Source organism: Lichenostomus cassidix, chromosome 18 (genome assembly GCF_008360975.1).
Source record: "Lichenostomus cassidix isolate B80296 chromosome 18, HeHo_3.0, whole genome shotgun sequence".
Taxonomy (NCBI): domain Eukaryota; kingdom Metazoa; phylum Chordata; class Aves; order Passeriformes; family Meliphagidae; genus Lichenostomus; species Lichenostomus cassidix.
The window spans coordinates 124,314-145,545 of record NC_139498.1 but is presented as its reverse complement, the minus strand read 5'-3'; the positions used below and the strand labels follow the sequence as shown (position 1 = coordinate 145,545).

Sequence of the window (21,232 nt, the reverse complement as noted above, 5' to 3'; positions counted from 1 at the left end):
ATTCTCTAAGCCATCAACTCTAGCTTTGACTATTGTACTCCCTATGCCAGTAGTTTATATAATTGTGAAGCCTCTGTACATAAAGTTTGTACCCCATAAATACATGCTGAAATCTTGGGGTTTCAGTCTTTGTTTTGATGCACTTTTTGTCTTTACAACTTTCTTTTTAAACTTTCTCATCTTTCATTTCACAAGCTGTTTGTAAAATAAAGGCAATTGGATTTTTTGTCAGGTGAACTACCCCAACTTTCTTTTGTGGGCCTCTGAAAATAATTTACATATGAGAATCCATTTTCCCTCAAACCTGAAGACTGAACATAATTTTCAGCATCATTCTACATCCAGGGCACTGCCTTTTCCTCCCCCTACTCCATTAAAATTAAATAATATATATCGTCCTAAGGGACTGTGAAAGATACAAAATAGGCCATGACCTTGCAGAGTTGGCAGACTACAATTTTCTTATTAGAGATAGGCCAGATAATTAGTATATTGCCTAGCCTGAAAGTAATCCCTTATTAGTGCAGGTGTGCCCAGTGTGAACAGTAACTGGCTTGGCTTTGCTCATGTTGTAATTGGGCCTCTGAGTTCACAAGCATTGGTTAGTGAGCCACGGATCATCTAGACAGCTTTGCCTTATTAACTGCAAGGTTGGCTGTTGAAAGGTCAGGTTTAAACTTTTTTCCATTAGCGTGGTGGTTTGTAGCTGGATGCACAGAGGTCGGTCTATGTTGCAGTGCCAAACCAAGTGTTTTTCCAGCCCTGTGTCAGGAGTGTGGCAGCCTCCAGCCGTGCCATGGACGGGAGCGAACAAGATAAGGTCTGTGGGTATTTCTCCACTGTGCTTGTTAAGACATGCCTTGGGATGGGGGTAGGGACAAATACACCTTAAATACTAATTTTGTGTAGAAAGGTGTCCAATTAGTATTCTCAAGAGCCAACTTTAGGAGCCTAAAGCCAGCTTGACTGTTCTTTCACACTGGTGATTCTGTGATGAGACTGTACTTGTGAGAGGTGTGGTCTAAAATCTCACTATGTGGGTGAGAAGATAATCCAAATCTCTCACTCAACCCCAGTCCTCCTGTGTTGCAACTGGCTGTTTCGCCTTTTCGGACTTCGTAAATTTTCTCTGGCACAGTGAGCAGGAGAATGACAGCCTTCTGACATATTTGGGAAACTGTAAGTGGGAAGAGGTCAGTTAAACAGTTTGAAAGTCCATGATAATGAACATTTAGCTTCTAGAATAGGGGGGAATAGACCAGGGAACTCAGGATCCTTGACAGCTTTAACATGTATGTCTGTGCGAGAGAAGAAGTGGACAATTTTCACAGGAGGTGGGCGAGGAGTTTCAAGATTCCATCTTTAAAAAAAGGCATGTGTAGATCTGCATCTGGTTTTGACACACATCTCTCAGAATTTATCAGGTGGGAAGAAGAAAGAATGATCACATAATTGTGAGAGCTTGAGCAGGGAAATATTCGTGGACTCAGTTCCATATATTTTTAGACAACCTTCTCTGTTAAAATAGAGATTTCATCCTCCCCCAACCTTTGGCTCATGGAAGACTTAAGTTTTATCATACTGTAAGAAACTAATAATTGTTATGTGGTTACAGCAACATCTTACACTTTTACATTCACATTTTCCAAGTACCACTGCATTCCTTTCTGCATTGAAAGTGTGGCCTACTAAAACGCTGACAGATGTGACAACTTTTTCTGTTACTGAGGAAGTCACCGCTGTTGCTATTTTTAGCATGCCAGAGGGCTGTTCTAATACAATAAATTTAGTCACCAATATTAAAAACAGAACACAAAGGGTTAATGAGCATACAAGAGGCAGAGTGTGATGGCAGCTTACAGACATTGCCCCCACCCAAAAATGCAGTATTTTCAGTCTTTAAAATACAGCATGAGACATTTAATTGCATCTCTTTTATTTCAAATGCAGGATAATTCCCTGAGTAAGCGGTTTTTAACTTAAATAAAACTTTTCCAGAACTTAATCATATGGAACAAGTTCACACAGCTGACACTGAGCTGGAGATGGCACATTCTTTGGCCCAGGGAAGTAGTGGTCTGGCAGGAGCTCTTGGACTGTTCATTTCCAAAGCTTCACACAGTACTGTCACCAGCCTCCTTCAGCACTGCTGTCTCCCTCACCTCTGCATCTCCTCTCTGACTGATTTCTGGGGGTTGAATTCCTCTTTGACTGTGCTGCCATGAAAGGGATTTTTCATACTTTGTCTTAAAAAGTAATCCATGACCTGAAAAAGCAAAAGAGGAAAAAAATCCCAAACCAACATCCTGAAATGAGATGACTACACTGGTAAACAGAATACCTTATTCCTTATAAAGAATGGGTCTTCACAGACTGGAAACTGCATCCTGAGGCTTTGGAAGCAGGAGAAATAACATAGAAGGAAATGGTACTATAAACTTTTAGACAGTTATCTATGTAAATTTTAACACTCACCTACACTCCAAAGATTAAAGTAATGAATATACATGGGAGATGAGATGTTTGCTTGATGCCTGGTAAGTCCAGGTACACTCACCTGGGCAATCTGCTGTCTCCTTGAATGCTCTTTTCTTACAGCACCCTCGGCACATGTTAAACACACATTTATTGCCCTGGGTTGGGATGGGAGAATAAAGAAGCTTGTGTCAGTGAAAATATAATTATTGTTGTTTACTATAGTAAGTAACAATATAGCTTTCAGATCTTTGGAAAAAAACATGTTCTCAGCCTAATGAAGATGACAGAGTTGATGTCATATTGGGGGCCATCAATGGTTTGCACATAACAAAAAAACCCCAACCAGCCAAAAAAATCTGCATTCAACTTGTGCAACCCCCATAGCCTGTTGGGCAGCTGGAGTTATCCACCACAAGCAGGCCCAGGCCATAAGCCCTCTGGACCAAGCATGAGCACATTTAGTGCTCGAGAGCTTGCTCTAGTTCTACACAACATGAAACAGTGCCTGACATGTGCTACCATCTGTAGCTATGTCTAAAATATGTTACCACTTGAATTTTTAGCTTAAAATACACCTGTGTACTTATTAAAGTACATATTAAATACACCTGTATATTATTAAAATATAATGTATGACCCTTAGGGGACAGTATCAGTTGAGTCTTGGCTAACTGATGCAGCCTGGGTCTCTGGGTTGCTTTACTCACACACATTTTAGAATGCGGGGCTGATGCTGTTTAGCATGGTTCCCTCCACCCCAGTTAAAAATTCCTTCATGTTTACGGAGGCTTTAGTTTAATTTCTTCTTCTTCTCTTTCTTCCTTACACCCCCATACCTCCCACCCCATTTCATGACAAAGCTCAGAAACACATAATCTAGGGGGAAAAAAATAAATTACAGGCCTAGTCAGAAGATTTCAAGGGCTGCCTGCAACATTACAGTGATGCAAGAGCAAAACAAAAATAAGCCTAAGACCTGCTGCAGACAGTCCTGGTTTACGCAGCAAGCGATGTCACCTGGATTAGCTATGAAACAGGATAGTTTTGAAAGCAGAGCAGCCCAGTGCTGAATCTTTTCCCAATAACAAAGACAGAAAAAAAATCCATTTTCTTCAGTGCCTGCAGTTTCAAATTGAGCCCCAGTTGGCTGCCACTACTGCGCTGCAGTAATTTACAACAGGAAGCAACATCACATGCATGTGTTCCAGGCTCCCCCACCCCCTGAGGTGTAATGGTAATTTTTAAGATAGAACACAAAATTACTTGCATCTTATACCCTGCTTTACAGGTATTTTAGCAGCAATAAATACACCCTGCTCAGCAACACCAGCTGGTCAAGGAAACAGCTATGTTCCCCAAGAGGAAAATAAACAAAAGCAAAATGAACTCTTTGCAAATATCAAATATTTGAAATACACAATCTGTAAACCAGCTGCCTCATTTCGCATTGCTAATGGTAAAAGCCAATGTTAACCTGCTTCAAAAGCAGAACTGAGAATGCAGAGGTGCTCATGCTTGTTTTCTTAAGGGCAGAGATCCAAATGCAACACAAACAAGAGCTGTAGGTGCTGCCTGACACTCACTATAGGCTGTATGGTGATGTCATTCAAAGTATTTTTATAAGTACACTAAAAATCACGCTAGTTATTCAAATTTGCACTTTGCTGAAAAACTCCACCCACCACTAACCATAGTAAGAGGGCGTTTGTTTTTAATACCACAGTAAAATACACGTGTCATACATGTGTGGAAGTTTGGAGATTTGTTTCCAAGATATGTTGGAAGTTCTTAAACTCACTCAACTGTCTTAGCAATAAATACCCTCAGCAGCATAAAACTGCACTTTTTTTGGAGAGGAAGGCAAATTCTCTCAAAAAACCTATATGCATTAGGGATTTCTGTCCAGCACCTTTAGCCTCAGGGACTGGTTACATTTAATGGTTACAATGCTTTAGCCTAAGTATGGACTTTCCTCCCCACACACACGTATCGGTAGGACTTGGCATGCACCTGCGTGACTGGGCACTGGCTTGGACCTGCATCAGGGTTTTGAATAACAGAATAGAATCATAAAATAGTTTGGGTTGGAAGGAGCCTTTGGAGGTCATCTAGGCCAACCCCCTGCAAAGAGCAGGGACATTTTCTCCTAAATCAGGCTGCTCAGAGCCCTGACCAACCTGACCTTGAACATTTCCAGGAATGGGGCATCCACAGCCTCGCCGGGCAACGTGGGCCACTGCCTCACCATAAAAAAATGACTTCTGATCTACAACATATCTAGTCTGAATCTACTCTTTTACTTTAAACCCACCACCCCTTGTCCTACTGCAACAGGCCCTGCCAAAAAGTCCATTGTTGTCTTTTTTTTTGTCCCCTTTAATCACTGGAAGGGGCAATGAGGCTCCCCAGAACCTTCTATTCTCTAGGCTGAACACCCCCCACTCTCTGAGTCTGTCTTATCATCTTATCATCCACTTATCATCTTTGTAGCCTCCTCTGGGCCTGCTCTAACAGCTCCATGTGTCTCCTGCTCTGAGGGCCCCATGGCTGGATGCAGTACGCCAGGCGGGGGTCTCACAAGAGCAGAGTAAAGATACAGAATTCCCTGACCTGCTGCCCACGTTGCTTCTGATGCAGCCCAAAACACAGGTGATTTGCTGGCTGCAAGTGCACTTTGCTGAGTCACGACCACCCTCTCATCCACCAGCACCCCAAAGTCCTTCTGGGCAGGGTTGCTCTCAATCTGTTCATCACCCAGTCTGGATTTGATATCCAGGCTGCTCTGATCCAAGTGGAGAATTTTGCACATGGCCTTCTTAAACCTCAGAGATTCCCATGGGCCACTGCTTGAGTTTGTCCAGATCTCTCTAGATGGCCCTGTCCCTCAAGTGTGTCACTGCCCCACTCAGCTTGGTGTCATCTGCAAATGTGCTGAGGGTGCTCTTGATCCCACTGTCCGCATCATTGATGGAGACATTGAACAGTGCTGGTCCCAACACAGACCCCTGAGGGACATCACTTGTCACTTATCCCCATCCAGACATTGCTTGATTGACCCCTACATGGTAATTTAATTTCCATTTAATGGAAATGCTTTTACGGACACTCGTACTGACTTACCTTAGGGTTTCCACATTGATCACATTTTGCATATTTGGCTGAGAGAGAGAGAGAGAGAGAGAAAGCTAATTTCAGCAGCGGTATTTTTATGTGGAAGAAGTACGTTAAAAACAAAAAATCAGGACCAGACAAAGCTTGGTGCTTTTCTAGCCAGAGAGTCTTTTTGAAATAAAAATACATTACCACTAACAATAGAGCTAAGGTAAAGATACTTTGAATTTTTAAGTGCCTCAAAGCTAAATCCAAACACAGAAAATTTTAATCCTCAAATCAAGCATAAAACAGCAGGACATCAGCTTGGAATTCATACAAAATTACCATTTCAAATACTAGTGACAGCTAGAATTCAGTTTGTAAACCATTTTGATCTTAAAAAGATGCTTATAGAGAATTAGTGACCTACTACCTTGATCCTTGTTTCCTTTATTAGTAAACATTATCTGAATCACATTGCCTGCTATTGAAATTTCCCAACAATTCCCCCTCTTTTGCAAGAAGTTTGTACAAGTACATAAGCAAGGAAAATTCATAGCAGCAATTTATGTCAAAGGTGCTATCAGCAACTCTCCATACACTTATGCTAATAAATGGAACTTACGTTTTAAAGACGGATCAAAGCTTTTATTTGGATTTCTTAACTTCTTTTTTTGTTTATTCTTTGACAGAAGCTCAGAATTTCCATCTTCCTCCTCTTCCAGAGCACGTTTCCCTCGCACACCTTTTTCAGTTCCACAGCCTCCATTCTCCCTGCATCTCTCCTTTGGCCTGAAACAGTGAATTTTGTTGTAAGTTGGCTGGAGGGAAAAAGTAGCTGTTCCCTGACCATTATTTTGGTTTACAGAAATCTGGGTAAATCATAAACCTTTCTGTCATGGCTACAAGGAAGTGTCACAGCCTTTAGAAGTGAAATAGAAAAACCTAATCTTTTTGGTTAACACTGGCAGTTAATAACAGACACACAATCAGATATATCAGCTGGAAGGCAAACTAAAGTTGGCCAGTTAAATTTGGCAGCTTTTATTCCCAGGTTTTACTTAAGCATTTATTTAAGAATTTACTTAAATATTAATCTTGACACACTTCTTCTTCAGCCCAATTTTGAGCCGAAGGGGAATAAGCTATCTGTAATGCTTGTCCATCCATTACAAACATCCTTTATAGAACCCAGTTTAGTTCTCATCCTTGCTACCACAGTAGTTTCATGTTGCATGTAACAATAAAACACTGTCAGGTAGCATATTTGCTGCACATCAGGTTCTTGTTCTGAGCTGCAGTAGGATTCCTGGTTTTTACTTTCCAGAGAGAGAGAAATTTGAGGAGGATCCAGAGCAGAAGATGCAAACAATGAGCAACATCCCCACGAACAAAGCAATAACTAGGAAAAAAACCAAACTAGAATAAAAATAATCCAAAGTCTTCACCTTTTTTTGTTTTTTTAATAAATGTAAGCTCCTAGATGAGAATCAATGGCTCATACTGATGGTATGCCTGGGAAAGGTCTCTGAGTACTTGTAAGTATCAAAATAGGTAACTCACCCTGGCCTGATGTATGGCTGACAGATCCAGTGGAAAAAAGGCAAACCTTCTTTTGGCTTTTCTCCTTCTTTCTGATTAGCTATTTCTTCCTACAGCATAGAGTTACAGTCAGTTTTCTTGGATTTGTCAGGAAATACACTAAGTAACACCTCAAACTCCAGGAAATAAAAACCTGAAATTTAAGCTAACAATTACTGACAGTTACATATAGGTGAAAAAAGCATCTACTAAGACAGCTGAATTGAAGCACATTTGTAACTCCTAAATCAACTTTATCCCATGTAAAGTTGTCCAGGCTTAAGAGGATGCTACTGTAATAAAGTACCAGTATCAAGGTTGGTAAGCCACGAAGTTGCAGAGAAGTGACTATTGGATGTCAACTGCATGACATAAATGGTACGTTCCCACCAACTGTGGGCAGTGCTGTTCCAGGATATTAGGGCCCATCTTGGTACCTGGCATCGCAGTTTCAGCTCCCTGTTGACATCTACAATGCCCTCTAGAGTCTTCACTTTTGCTAATTCTTCACGCAGCTGCTGGTAAACTTGAAGCCTGAGGCAAATCCCAAACATCAAGTTATATTTAGACTGAGATCAACTAAAAATAACTTTATAAAAGCATTTTATACATTCTTCTGATGAATTTGCCTTTGGTAGGAGCTTATGTTCTTCCTTTTTAAGTCCAGAGAAAAGCACACATATCTCTTTTCCAGATAAATACTTGGCAGACAACCAAGGTACTCTGACATAAGCTAACATGAATATACAGTTCCATCAGCTGCTTCTCAGTAACTACCCATAGCCATGCTCTTACTCCACAATAAATGCAACAGCGCTCTGCCTCACAGTGAACAAGGAGATAGTTAACTTGTGTTTGCCATGAAGCGTGTGTGCGCATATGGGCGATTACCACATAGCAGCTGGTGTGCTATGAGCTCACGCCCCAGCCGATCTTGCGGCAATTTATTCATTCCCCATGCCCTGTTTCCCAGACATGAAGAGTAAAGGCCTCAGACCACACACTCTCCAGCCAAGTTCAAGAAAGAAAACCTTGCAGCATACTCATTCTGGCCAAACAAATCTCTGTCCAGAAAATGCAGACACCTGCTAAGCAGGATGAGCCCGAAAAGCATTAAGAGTTCTCTGGAGATACTCACGTGTGATGCCAAAGCTTGAAGAGATGAGCCCTAACGTAAGACAACGGACAAGGGTACTTCCGCACTATCTCCAGATACTCCTCAGCCATCTCCCACACCAATGGGTTCCGGCCCTCAAACAAAGCTGGGTTATGAAGATTACCTTCTAGGGAATGAAAAGAAACACTCAAACTTGCACTTCAGGATTGAAACCAAAAGCAAAATCTCTGCTCTGGAGTTTGATAATCTTTTTTGTGATTCTACAGCCACAGACACATCACCCATATACTCACAAGAGGAACACAGGGTCCATAAAACTCTAGCCTGACCTCAGGATACTGTATATCACTGTACAATTCCTAACTGAGCCAAACAGCTCATATCTAATTAAAGCACAGTTTCCAGAAAGGCATCTAACCTTGACACAAAGACAGTAAAACAATTAATAAACGGCAAAATCACTGCTTTTGTTGACCAGTGGTTAAATACTTATACAACAGGTGTCTTACCTTATGTCTGTATTGATATTTGTCTGGCCTGAGTTCACAAGATACAGCTTCTCACTATAATTTTCTCTGCTAGCTTCACAAGCCTTTTGTTAACCAGTATTTTCTAAAACCAAGATTCTACAACCCTTCTTTAACTGCGTGAGTAATCAGCTCTTTCTGATGCCTATCCTCGCTCTTCGTGTAGGAACTTACATCAATTCTTTCTTACCTCAAACCAACATGAACCACCTGCAGGAATATTAATCCGCAGATGAGCTTAGCTCATTAAGAACCATTCAAATACTTCCACTGATTAACAGATGTCACAAAAATATTCCAGGACAATAGGAGCACCATATGCCTTTTCAAGTAATCAGATTTGAGCTGTCTAGTCAATTGTACTGCAAGTCCAACGTAAAAATTCTTACAAATCTTAAGTGATTCCTGGTCCTGCTACGAGATGGCCAGTATAAGAGGAGGGAGAATGGCCACTCAGCTGTCAATCAAAGCTGTTCACCAAGTCAATCTGACATAAGCTTTTAATAAATGTATACAGCGCTGCTAAGAGAGTAAGAAACAATTCATATTTTCATCTGTTATAAGATCATTTTCTTTACCTGCACTCATGACGCCATGTACTCCTGTCTTACGGATACATTCTTCCACATCACTGAGACACTGGATGTTTCCATTTGCAAATACAGGAATGTTCACAGCTTTTCTATACCAGTGAATAAAACAGATGCATAAAATTGAGAGTTAGAGTCAACCCAGAAATTCTCCTGTCACACAAATTTGTTTGTTCTTCAGTGTAACTGTACACACTGCTTAAAATCCAGAGTGTTAGTAGGAATCCACTAAGACTGGTACTGCTCACTAACCTGACAGCTTGAATGTGCTCCCAAGATGCCACGCCAGCAAGTGGTCCTTTCTGTTCTTTAGTACGGCCATGCACAGTCAGCAGCTGCAATACAAAATTATACTTACTTCCCACATGTATGAACCACTGTGAGTAAATCTACTGACAAAAACTTCCTTTCACCCCCTACACTTCATGGATGCCACCGAGCTCCTGCTGCTATTGCAACAATGCAGGGAGTTTAGCATCACAGAAAGACATCAGCAGCTCACCTACCACGACATTGTCTTAGGCGTCTTTCATCTTGCTATTCCATGGCGTGACAAGATTGTACCATGGGAGAAACTACAGATTTCCTTTCACACTGGATTCCATTTGTGATTTGCTTTGGAATTTCTGGTATATTGATCTAGCTTTCTCCTCAGCATAAGGTCCAAATACTGTCAATACTGTCTCTAACTACAGACCATCTCTTCCAATTTAACCGGAGTTAAATCCAAGAAGGCCACCTATTTCTTCTAGTGATACCCTTTGATACACTTTTTTTTCTACAGTCCCGTGGATTTCATGCATTCACACTGCCTCCTGCAGTACCAGACGAAGACTGACATGCTCAATCACAGTGAAGGACACTGCACAGTGCAGTGATTACAAGATACTCTGACATCATCATGTTTTCCATACCATACTATTGACCTGCTGCCTAGGACTGCAAATACACAGAATCTGTCTGCATCCTGTTTGCTCTGTCTGCAAAATAATGCAGTCTATTCATCTCCACAGTATACCAAGAACTGGTCATCAGATGCTTTACACAAAGATATGTCCGATGCAAGAGTATAGGGAGCAGCTGCCTTCTTACCTGGCAGCCAGCTTTCTCCAGCATCTGTGCATACTTCACTGTCTTGTCAATGTCTGGGAAAACGCGGATTTTGCATGTGATGGGAACAGAGAGCTTCTCGTTAGCCAGTAAAACTGAGAAAGATTGAAAAGACAGGTAAGTGCACTGCACAATGCTATGAAAAGTGTCTGCTCTCCTAAAGATCTGATACCGGATATGGTATGGAAACAGCCTAAGAAGTTAATGCTATGCAGCTCTCACAGCTTAAAAAAATCAGCAGTGTCCTCTGCAATCCTTATTGCGCAAGTTAAGCACAAAACAATAAAATATGAACCACAAAATCTGCATCCTAACAGGGTGACATAAAATAGTCACCCATTTAATAGCCTCAACATTTCTACTGCATCAAGCCTTCACTTTCAAAGACCATCCTCTCACAACTTAATTACTGATATAAGTTTATTATCATCACAGGTTATTGTATTCCTCCAACATTAGTATTTGCTTGTCTACTCTTCCTACAAAAAGTGCTTCACTTCTTTCCAAATATCACCCAAATAATCATAAGTAGAGTCTAATCCATGGCAAGCAGAGGCTTATCAAGTGAGGTAGGCTGTGGACCCAATCAAGTAGCAAATGCAGGTTATATAGGGTCAGGGTGAAATCTACAACAACATGTTAAACTCCCAGTCCTTACACAGTCATGGAATCACAAAAATACTAAAAAGAGAGCTAACAAAGAGAGGCAATAGTAAAACACTGAGTAATGGTGTGTCTGAAATTCTCTTCTCTTCCAGAGCTTGGATACACAATGTAGGAAGTCACCTGCCATCTTCTAAACCAAATCCTACAAGCTCTCATGATAGGCACTTCCTATAACCCTTTCAAAGGAGCAAGCAAGATGTACACAGGTGCAAGCAGGAAAGAGTGCTCCACCATTTTAAAGGTGCCTGGGGAACGAAGTAGGAAGATGACAGCCTAAGACAACTTTCTTACTAGACAGAGCTGGGATCTCTTCACACCTTGAGGCTATTCTGATTTGCTTATTTCTCAACAGCTACATTACACGCTGGGCAAGGAAGCACTGTCTGTCTTCCGGTTCTCAGCAGTGTCTTTGTGCCAAACATCACTCAAGATTCCCCATACCTCCGGGAATACAAACAGAAATAAGACTCTCCAACTTCATGGTTCAAACATGTACCCTGAAATGGGGTGAAGGCACATTATCAGTTCTATAAAATGACCAAAATCTTACTTTTTATATCAGTAACAAATGTATTTCTTAAAATAATAAGATATTGTTCACAACATCTATTGATAGCCTAAAAACAGCCAACACAAATTAGGAGAAGAAAGGCATAATCTGCCATGCTGTGGACAGAAAGAATACATGGAGTTGGTCAGAAAAGGGCAACTGTGGCTTCAAGCAGAAACACGACTCTTGGCACCTGAGAATTCAAAGTGAAAAAGTAAGGCACTGGGACTTCTACTGTTTCTAGAGTTGGAGAGCCACTAAGCCATCACACGAGACTGGAACTTAATTGACTCACTTTCACCTAAGTCTGTTTCAGGTACGAAAGTCTTTTAGCAGATCTAGCGTGAGTTTGCAGTGGGATATCACCACGTATCTTGAGGGTGGCACTGGAATACAGTAAGAAATTAAAAAAAAAAAACAAAAAAAACCCCCTGCCCGCTCAAAACCCAAATACAACTCTGCCCATAGAAATATGATGCACCTCCTTTCCCCCAAAATCCCTAAACCTCCTCTCAATGATTAGCACATCCTATTCCCTCTCAAAATACTTACTCATCCTCTGAAGAAGATCCCACTCCTCTTGCAGAAATGCTCCATAATGACCTATGATAAAACAGCATATGACAGACATATGCAGAAATGTAAGATCCTGAAGCACAGCTTTCATAAGCACTCACAAAGATCCAAACAACCATAAGCCTCACTGGCAGAAACATAGTTGTTCTGTCCTGCCCCAACTGGAAGAGTCAGATCATTCTGCTCTCCCTGCCACCCTAGATTTACAGGGTAAACAAGGAATCTCCACACCCTACTTTCACTGGTACTCCCTAAGGCTGATGTGTTAACACTTGCAGCTCAAAGTGCAACTTCCAAGGGTTTATACCAGATGTTTAATAAATCCCATTAGGATAAAAGATGATCAGACTGAAAGATCTATTTGCACCACTGACCATTTCCTATTAATCTTCAAAAGGTATTTTAGAAGAAGAACAGGCAGTTGCTGCATAAATCTCAACACCTTAACTGATACAAAATTTTCAAACACTAGTTCTGGTTTTCAAACATGTAGTATCTGTAAGGGATTCAGCAGGTGTCATCCTCTTCTACACTATTGTGAAAAAACTCTGTGCAAGTATGAGGGAAACAGGAGACGCTAAGTGTCTGAATGATGTAATTTTAAGTGCAGTCTTTCAAAATTAGGCTGTTTGAGTAACTGAAATTAGAAAGAAAATCAAGCTCTTATTAAAAATACCTTTTCTGAAGGATATTCTAGACAAAAGAGCTGCCACTTGAGAGAAGTTGGAATTAATTACATTTAATTTTTGCTTTAGGTACTACAGAGCGTTACCTGCTATGCTGGGTGAAACTAAGTCTGACTTCAGTGGTACCACAGCCCCTCCCCAAGGCTTGATTTGGCCCTCTTGATGCTTTACTGCCAATGCTCACATTTGAAACACCATTTCCCATTTCGCTGTTTATCCAGGGTTCAGACTTGCACATACCTCTCTTTGCAATCATTTGGGGGCAACCCAAATTTAGGTCTATGGCATCACAGTAGTCTTGAGCCAACAGTGCTGCTTGGACAAACACTTCAGGATCATTGGCACAGAACTGTGAAAACCAAAGAAAAGTGGAATAATCAGGCAACAGCTTTCTTCAAGTACTGACAACATGTTATGATGTAGTTAGGAAGCAACTACCTGCTACAGAAAACAGGCAGTTAAAAATAGCAAACACTATTTCTCAAAATGATCAAAAGAAGCCATGGGATGTAATCTTTTTGGATTTCAGTAAAGCATTTGATACTGTTTCTCACAGGATCGTTCTGGACAAAATGTCCAGCCCATAGCTGGATAAACACACTGTGTGATGGGTGAACAACTGGCTCATGAGTCAAGTGCAAAGGGTTATAGTGACTGGGGTGACAGTAGGCTGGCAACCAGTCACTACTGGGGTTCTGCAGGACTCCATTACATTCAAAGGACAGTGCAAAAAGCAAATTAATAGTACAGGTTAATTTGAAGTTTCTTTGTTTGAAGAGGACAGAGACAGAGTATTCTTCTCATTTATACTTTTAAATAGATTTTCTAAAATTAATTTTTAACAAAAACCAATGTCATCATGTCTTTATATAGACTTGAAACAAAATTTAAACTCTAACACTTCTGAACAGAAGATGTTACTTACCCCCTTACAGCACTACATAAATTATGACTGACACCAACTAAAACAAAATGAAACAAAACAAAACAAAAAATTGCTTTCTCTGAGATGACTGAAACTATGGAAAGCCTCCAACCATGCCATATAATAACAATGTTAGCACAGTAAACAAAGCCTTCAGAGCAGGCTGAGCTCAGATGTACCTCTGCCTAATCTAATTCCGAGATTCTGTGACCAAATCTGTAAGGAATGCTGCAAAAGATCAATACAAAGATTAGTTAGTACTATACTTTATGTCCAATAGTGGCCAGTGGGAAGAAGGGTAACACAGCAACTGATCCTGTTCAGGTCACCCAGAACACACAGCTTACTGAGATGAATATCTGTGACTTACAGCTTTCTAAAATTACTTAAATTTATACCACTTGTATTTTTCTGTGTCAAAAGAAACTACTTCCCATAGAAGAAGAAAGTACAAGATGCTGAGATTAGCTCAGTTGGTTAGAGCATGGTGCTAATAACACTGAGGTTGTGAGTTCTATCCCTGTACAGGCAATTCACTTAAGAATTGGACTGGATGATCGTTGCTCATCCCTTCCAACTCAGAATATTCTGTGCTAGCTGTACTGAGACAGATCAAAGGTCAACATCATACGTCCAGCAGAAGCTGGAAAGTGTCTTTAAAAACTTTGGAAGCAGGTGTGTTTGTTGCACATAAAGACCCTCAAGTGTTTTCCTTCATTTGCTTTCTAAACTCATGTAATCTTTCAAAATCCAGTACATCCCACAGTAATGAATTCCACACTTTCTAACTACCACTACACTTACTCATTTTATATTCATCATCTTCAAGTCAGTAATACTTCCACAGGCTTCTCTTATCTTGTCCCTGACCTCAGGCAAGGGAGGCACTCCTTTTCCAAGGTGAACAGTCCTCACCCATTTAACTGTTCCACATGTGGAAATCAGCCATTCCTCTGCTCATAACTCTTTCCCTGTATTTTTCTCCAGCTCAACAAGCCGCTTTCCCCTTGGGACAGAGTGAAGTACCTGAACATCACACTGTAGTCCAGAAGCAGAAGCAACACATCCTTTAAAGTCTGTACTACCTTCCTTGCATCCTTTCTCTATAACTAACACTGAGCTCAGGGTTTCAGAGAGGTACTCAAAAAACTGTGATCCTCTTTGAGTGGTACCAGATCCGGGACACAGCCTGACTCTACAAGACCAACTGTAATCTGTCTCTAAAGATGAGGTGCAGGGGATTGAAACTCTGTGACAAGTGAACTGCTCCAGGCCTCTGTGATTAAGACAGCAAATCCTCTGCTAAACATGGCGTAAACAGAAAAGCATACATCTTCATGCGCTAAGTACAGTCGGCGGTATTTAGATGAAGAAAATTAGATTCCTGTCATCCTATATAACCACGTTAAAATGCGGATGAACCTGACTACCTTCAACTCTTGCACATTTGGAAAACGCCTGGATTTATTAGCACGAGTGGGGTGGACAGCGCGGGTGCGTTTGGTAATGCTGACTTGCGTCCTCAGCGTTACCCAAGAACGCACCGCAGGGTGAGCCCAGCGAAGCTCCTCCCGGCGGCAGCCGCCGCCGCTCCTCGTGCTGGGGCTGACAGGAAGGGCCGGGGAGGGGGCTGCGCTCACCTGCACGATGAGCGGGCGGTCCTCGGGACAGGCTTCGCCGTAGAGGTTCTCGCGGCGGTAGTTGGCGTCCCTTAGGAAGACCTGGGCGTGCAGCATCGGTGTGTAGCAGAGCTGGGCGCCGTGGCGGCGGCTCAGCAGCCTCCAGGCCAGCTCGCTCTGATCCACCATGGGCGCCACTACGTAGTGGGCGCTCCGCAGCGTCTCCCTCCAGAAGGCCTCCCCGCGCAGCTTCGGCATCTCCTGCCTGCTCGCCCGTGCAGCGTTGCGCCCGCTGCCGCCCCGCGCCGCCGCACAGGGGCTCGCGGCCTGAGGCCCGCAGACTGCCGCCTCCGCTGGGCCCGGCCCGGGCACCGGCGCAGCCGGACGGTACTACCGCCATCTCGCTCCGGCCGGCTCAGCGGTGCAGCCGCGCCCCGTCCCCTCCAGAAACCGCGGCGCTGCCAGCAGGGGCCGTGCGCGGGAGAGGCGCGGCAGCCGCAGGGCCGCTGCTGGCACGGGGAGTCCGCTCTGCCCGGGCGGCGGCAGCGGCTGAGGAGGGGTGGCCGTGGCGCTCCGCCTGGGCAGTCTGTCCCCAGGTGCCGCGGCCGCGCAGGGAGCCCCGGCCCTCAGCCGGTACGCTTCTCGCGCCGCACAGCCCGGGTGATAGTAGCTGCCATCCTCTGTCCCCGAGCCCAGGGCTTGAGGCCCGAGGGGACTTCTTTGAGCACTTGGGCCTCTGCCCCAGGAGGTGCCGAGGGGAAGCGCCGTCACTGAGCGCTCCAGGAGCTCGGACTAAGTGAGAGGCCTGCCCTGTCCTTGGTGTCGGATGGTCTGGGCAGAGAGGGGAAAATTATCCACATGCCTGAACCAAATATAACAGTATCCATGATAAAATCGTTCATTCTGCATCATTTTATAAAGCTACTGACCATCACCAGGATGAGCCCAGTGGAGAATTTCTGCTTCTCTTAGCCGATACCTTCCAGAATATTAAAAATGCTGTATCTCTACACCAGTCAAAACAGCAATGTAAGTTGAGTTACAGGGGTTTTTTTCTTCAAAAGAGTAAAACTCAAACAAAATCATGCAACAAAGCATCAGAGCCTAAGCAGGGTTACATGTACACTCCAATTGCTCAGTAAGCCTGTTAGAGTCTGTCTATTGACAAGCCTTCACAGTTCAAGTGCACTATCAAAGCCTGTATTTTTCCTCCTCTCCAACTTCCTAGCACTCATGCCTGTGATGAACTTGCTGCAGTAAATTACATTTCAACCTTCTAATTATTTTTTACCATCTTTCATTACCTCTCTGCAGCCTGAAGAACCAGGTTGCTATTTTAAATATACAGCCTCTCCCTCCCTCCTTCAGCACTCCCATTTCCTCTGATGCAGCTGCTCTAGGGATATTTTTTCTTTCTTTTTACCCTGATTTGCAGGCTTGATGTCTGGTAACTTAAATAAGTGCTGAAGAAACAAACATCTGCTTCCTATTATACCTTAAATCTTTGAGGTTTTACTTGACCTCCATCACACCACCAAAGAACTTTGCTTTCTGGTAGTGCTTCTGCTTTCTGATAGTGATATTTAATGTAACCAGTTCTATTAAACTGTGACCCTTTTTGCATTTTTTAAACTACTGTCTTCAGCAAGAGAGGTGCCTTCAGGAAGGTGGTAGACTAGAAAAGGAAAATAATAGCTTTGATACTGATGACAACATATGCTATATGCCATACACGCTTCCTATTGCAGATTTAAGGTATATGGGCCATCATTTCAAAATGGCAATGTGTGTTTGTGAGCCTAAATAAGTTTATAGGGTCAGAGAACTGTTCTTCAGTCATGAGATTAAGACCAGCACGGTCTTAGCCTGTGACAAGCTAGCTGAAAAGGATGGAATATATCAGCTGACAAGAATCCCCACTTCAATTTCACAGAGAAGGGTAGGTGAGGGACTTCACTACTGCCCTTGTCTTCTCAAAACAAGAAACTGCAATAATGGATTTTGCCTTCTGATTTTATTCTACCTCTGTCTAACCTGATGGGCTACTGAGAAACAACAAGCAATACCACTGCTAATAACGTTTTTATTTTTGGCACACTGTGTTCTGCAGCCAGTTATATAATGGGTTACATGGCAGCAGCTCATAATTATGATAGACAATTATGGGGAAAAAAGCCCTAAACAAAATGACCTTCTGCTTTTCAAATAACCACAAGAACATCAAGAGCATATAGGCTGTAAGTAATTCTTGAGCAACTGCTAAGATTAAAACAGTATCTTCAAGCTCTGCTTATATGAAATCATACATATTTGTTTATACAGGGAACTTGTCAAATTCCTGCTTCAACCGATGGGACAGCATTTGTCCTTGCCCACTCCACACAGCCCATCCAGATATGTTAAACACTTTAGCACAGAACTGTTGTACCTGTTTGCTTAAAGTTTAATCACTGCTTTCTTCTTCCTTTCAGTTTTAAATGTAACCAACAGAAGTAGGATTCTTTCAGCTTTTTTCAGGCTAACTGCAACTGCCAATAGTTAAACCAAACCAACCAGTCCCCATTTGTTTTGTTTTATGTAGTACCCTTTGCCAGTAGGTGCAGGGAGAGTGTGCAGTAAATGTAATGAAGTCCCATGGTATGTACACTGTTCCCATAGCCACTCCAGTATCAGAGTATTTGCAGCTCACCCTCACACATCACACACTTTCCTCCTTCTGTTAGTAACACCTAAACATCAAAAATGCATACCTAACCTTCAGAGCGTTTATACCCTTTGCCTTTCTAACCCTCACAGCGACCCTGAGGTAGATGCTATTGTCCCATTTTACAGACAGGGAAACTGAGGCAGGAATATTAATAGCTTGTCCAATACTGCAAATAAGAACCAGTCTAAGAGTTTCCACTTCAATATTGGCATTGTGAATTGGTCGTATCTAAGATACCAAACTCATGGCAACAAGAAGCCATGCTTCAGAATACTAAGCCATTATTATTACTACTGTTATTATTACTACTATTATTATTTCTACAGACTACAAATCAGATATGCCAGCAGCTTCATACCAAGAAGTGAGAGATTCCAGATGAAACATGGGATTAGGAAATGGTGGTAGAAAATAATTCAAAAGCCAACCAGTGATCAATTCTGTTTAATACTAGGAAAGCCAAAAAGACACTCTTCAGACCAAAAAGTATTCATTAATAAAGAAAAAAAAAATTAAAAAGAACAAGACATTTCAAAATTGTTTAAGCTGACGTTATGTTGTTTTATTTCAGATTTCACAAAAGAAATACTTTATAAAACTAAAACCAGTTAACCCAGCCACTATCAACAGAGGATGGTATAAGCAAAAGACACTAGGTCAGAACCTGCAGTGAAGAGCCATCTGTTCCTGTCACTGGAATGCTCCTGTACTACCAGGATTCTTCACTGGGGGATGAAGATGGAGAGAACTGGGGTTTTACAGCAGTTCTGAGAGGCACAATAGCTCCTCCTAGTTGGTGCTTTGTTGTTATCCAAGTCTCCTCTGTATCATAAGTGTAGCAAGGATTTACTGATTTCGGAAAGGACCAGCATAGCAAAGGCAAGAAATTTTTCAACTGAATTTTATGCAAATTTCCTTTAAAAAGGTACTGTATTTTAAAATCAGACCATCAAACTGATTACTTAGCTAACTTATGTGGGATTTCAGTCTCATTGCTGAAAGGAAAATTAATACACGAGGCTTAACCAAGCCTTGTGCTAAACGAAATATATAGGAGCTTTGCGTAGATACTTGTCCGTTTGCCTGAGCTTTGGTTATGGGAGAGCAGGGGTGGGAGGATTTGTTCAGTTAATGTTCAGGAATTCTATTCCATGCCCACCCCCACCCCCCTCCAAATTTTTCGTTGGGTGGCGAGACTGGAGGTGAGAGGGAATAAGGTAAAGCAGTAATCTTACTGCTTTACTAAGGTTCTGATACAGCAGACCACAGAGCAGGGCACAAATATAAACAAAGTACCTGCCTAGGGACAGCTTTGCCTGTTTTTATCATGCCCAAGTTAAGGCTGTTCAGTACAGAGGCATCTGTCAAACTATCCACCCTATCCCCCCAGGCCCCTCTCTCCTCTGAAGAGTAGATGATGGCAAGAATCCTTCCTTCTACCTTTTCCTTTCTGAAAAGGGCAGGGCAGTGGGAGAAAGAAAAAAAAAGAACAAAACAAACAAGAAACCAGATTATTCCAAAGGTACATTTTGGTTTAACAAATGGGCAACTTTCCCTTGCAGAATAAACCTTGCCCTCTGAAAAGGGGATGTTTCTTTTCTCCTATAACCCACGATAAATTAAAACCAAGTAAGAAGTCTCTGGTTTGACACAATAAATACTTAGAATATAGCAAATTAAAAAATATAGTTACAAAACCCTCAATGGAATTCTCTTTCTGACCTAAACTGCAGACAGATTCTTCACAGACAAAAAGTATCTCCAAAATCAGCTGCAGCTCCTCTCCTCTCCCTGTTCACTAGGCTTGGTCAACAAGTGCTATCACATACCCTTTGGAATACTGTTAAGACAAAAACAATATAAAGCACAAGAAATCTACTCCTAAATTTGTTTTTCATACTGCCAAGGGTGTGGGAAGCAATCATCTGTGGGTAACCCTCATTGCAGTGTGCAGTGACAGAGTCACAGCACTACAGTAACATGGACAGGGAGACTAGGGGCCAAAACAGCCATAGGAAAGGAAGGAGATAGAACCCATAAAGTTGGGAAACAAAAAGACAAGCAAGAAAGAGACAGAAAAAGACCAATTGAGTCCAGTTGGACTTCCCAGTTCTGGCAGCAGAGCAGATGAGATGTTGAACAACAGGAAGAGTTCCTTGGGGTCTGTCATAACTAGGAATGTTGTTGGCATTTTCTTCGTCATTGACAGCAAGTAAGTAGAAGTTAACCCTCTCTGACACTGACACGTGGCTCTGCCAGTGAGCTGTGGATGATCCCAATAATTGATTCAACACCGTTTCCCTCCAGCAAGGTGCGGTGATCCCCTTCAATAACATGGACAGATACTTTCCCATCACATACCTGCATAGGTACAAAAAAGAAAAACTTTTCATTAACGATTTACAACCAGCTGGTCATCTAGCCATTTTGGGTTTGTATGTCTTCTAAGTTACTCATAGTTTAGACCACTGTCTCTATCAAACTCAGTTAAAAACAGTACCAGTTTTATTCTGACACATTTTCACAGATCAGCTGTGGGGCACTGTTGCAAAGAGTGTTTTAAACCACAGTAGTTTGACAGCCTGACAGGTGATCCACTCAAATATAAGCTGGGCGGGAAGTTAACCAACCTAGCACCAAAAGAATAATTGACCTACAATATCAAAGAATAAATGCTAAAGCAGCTACTTCCAAGCCCTTAAGTAAACCAAATAAATGGCCCCAGCTCCCCCCCATCTTTCTCCCACCACCAGTAATCTTCTTTTAAGGTCATTATGTAACTTTAATAATATGTAAGTTGGCCTGGAATCAAAAATGACTAAGTTAGACATCTGAAAGGATACGAGATGCCAGAAGCAAGAAAGGCATTCTGAAAATAACTTCCTTTTCCCTGGTATTTGCACCCACTTAACCCTTGTATGTGAGCAGGGGTTAAAGAACAGTGACCTTATCTGGACTACAGGCCAAACCCCGACCTTTTTCAGCCCACAAGACACCCACTTCTATC

At 42.1% G+C, this 21,232-nt stretch overlaps 2 protein-coding genes across 3 annotated transcripts in view; both read right to left on the bottom strand.

The window, feature by feature from the left end:
* Positions 1-1,919: 1,919 nt before the first annotated feature.
* DUS1L (dihydrouridine synthase 1 like) lies at positions 1,920-15,923 on the bottom strand. Of its 2 annotated transcripts, none has more exons than XM_085077226.1 (13): positions 15,540-15,923; positions 13,215-13,323; positions 12,265-12,315; positions 10,479-10,531; positions 9,639-9,721; positions 9,375-9,478; positions 8,291-8,435; positions 7,590-7,686; positions 7,135-7,223; positions 6,197-6,363; positions 5,599-5,636; positions 2,558-2,633; positions 1,920-2,266 (listed from the first exon to the last, which is right to left on the bottom strand). In XM_085077226.1, the coding sequence occupies exons 1-13, from the start codon at positions 15,774-15,776 to the stop codon at positions 2,115-2,117; spliced, it is 1,401 nt and encodes a 466-aa protein (XP_084933352.1). In that variant the 5' UTR covers positions 15,777-15,923; the 3' UTR covers positions 1,920-2,114. The 2 variants fall into 2 exon arrangements, with proteins under 2 accessions (XP_084933352.1, XP_084933351.1); XM_085077225.1 differs by having other exon boundaries at positions 10,479-10,591; positions 15,540-15,922.
* Positions 15,924-18,762: 2,839 nt separating this feature from the next.
* FASN (fatty acid synthase) overlaps positions 18,763-21,232 on the bottom strand; it is a 41,144-nt gene continuing 38,674 nt past the window's right edge. The window contains exon 43 of the mRNA XM_085077224.1: positions 18,763-20,586. Coding sequence (XP_084933350.1) covers positions 20,449-20,586 — 138 coding nt within the window. The 3' untranslated portion in view covers positions 18,763-20,448. The remainder of the gene's footprint in view (positions 20,587-21,232) is intronic.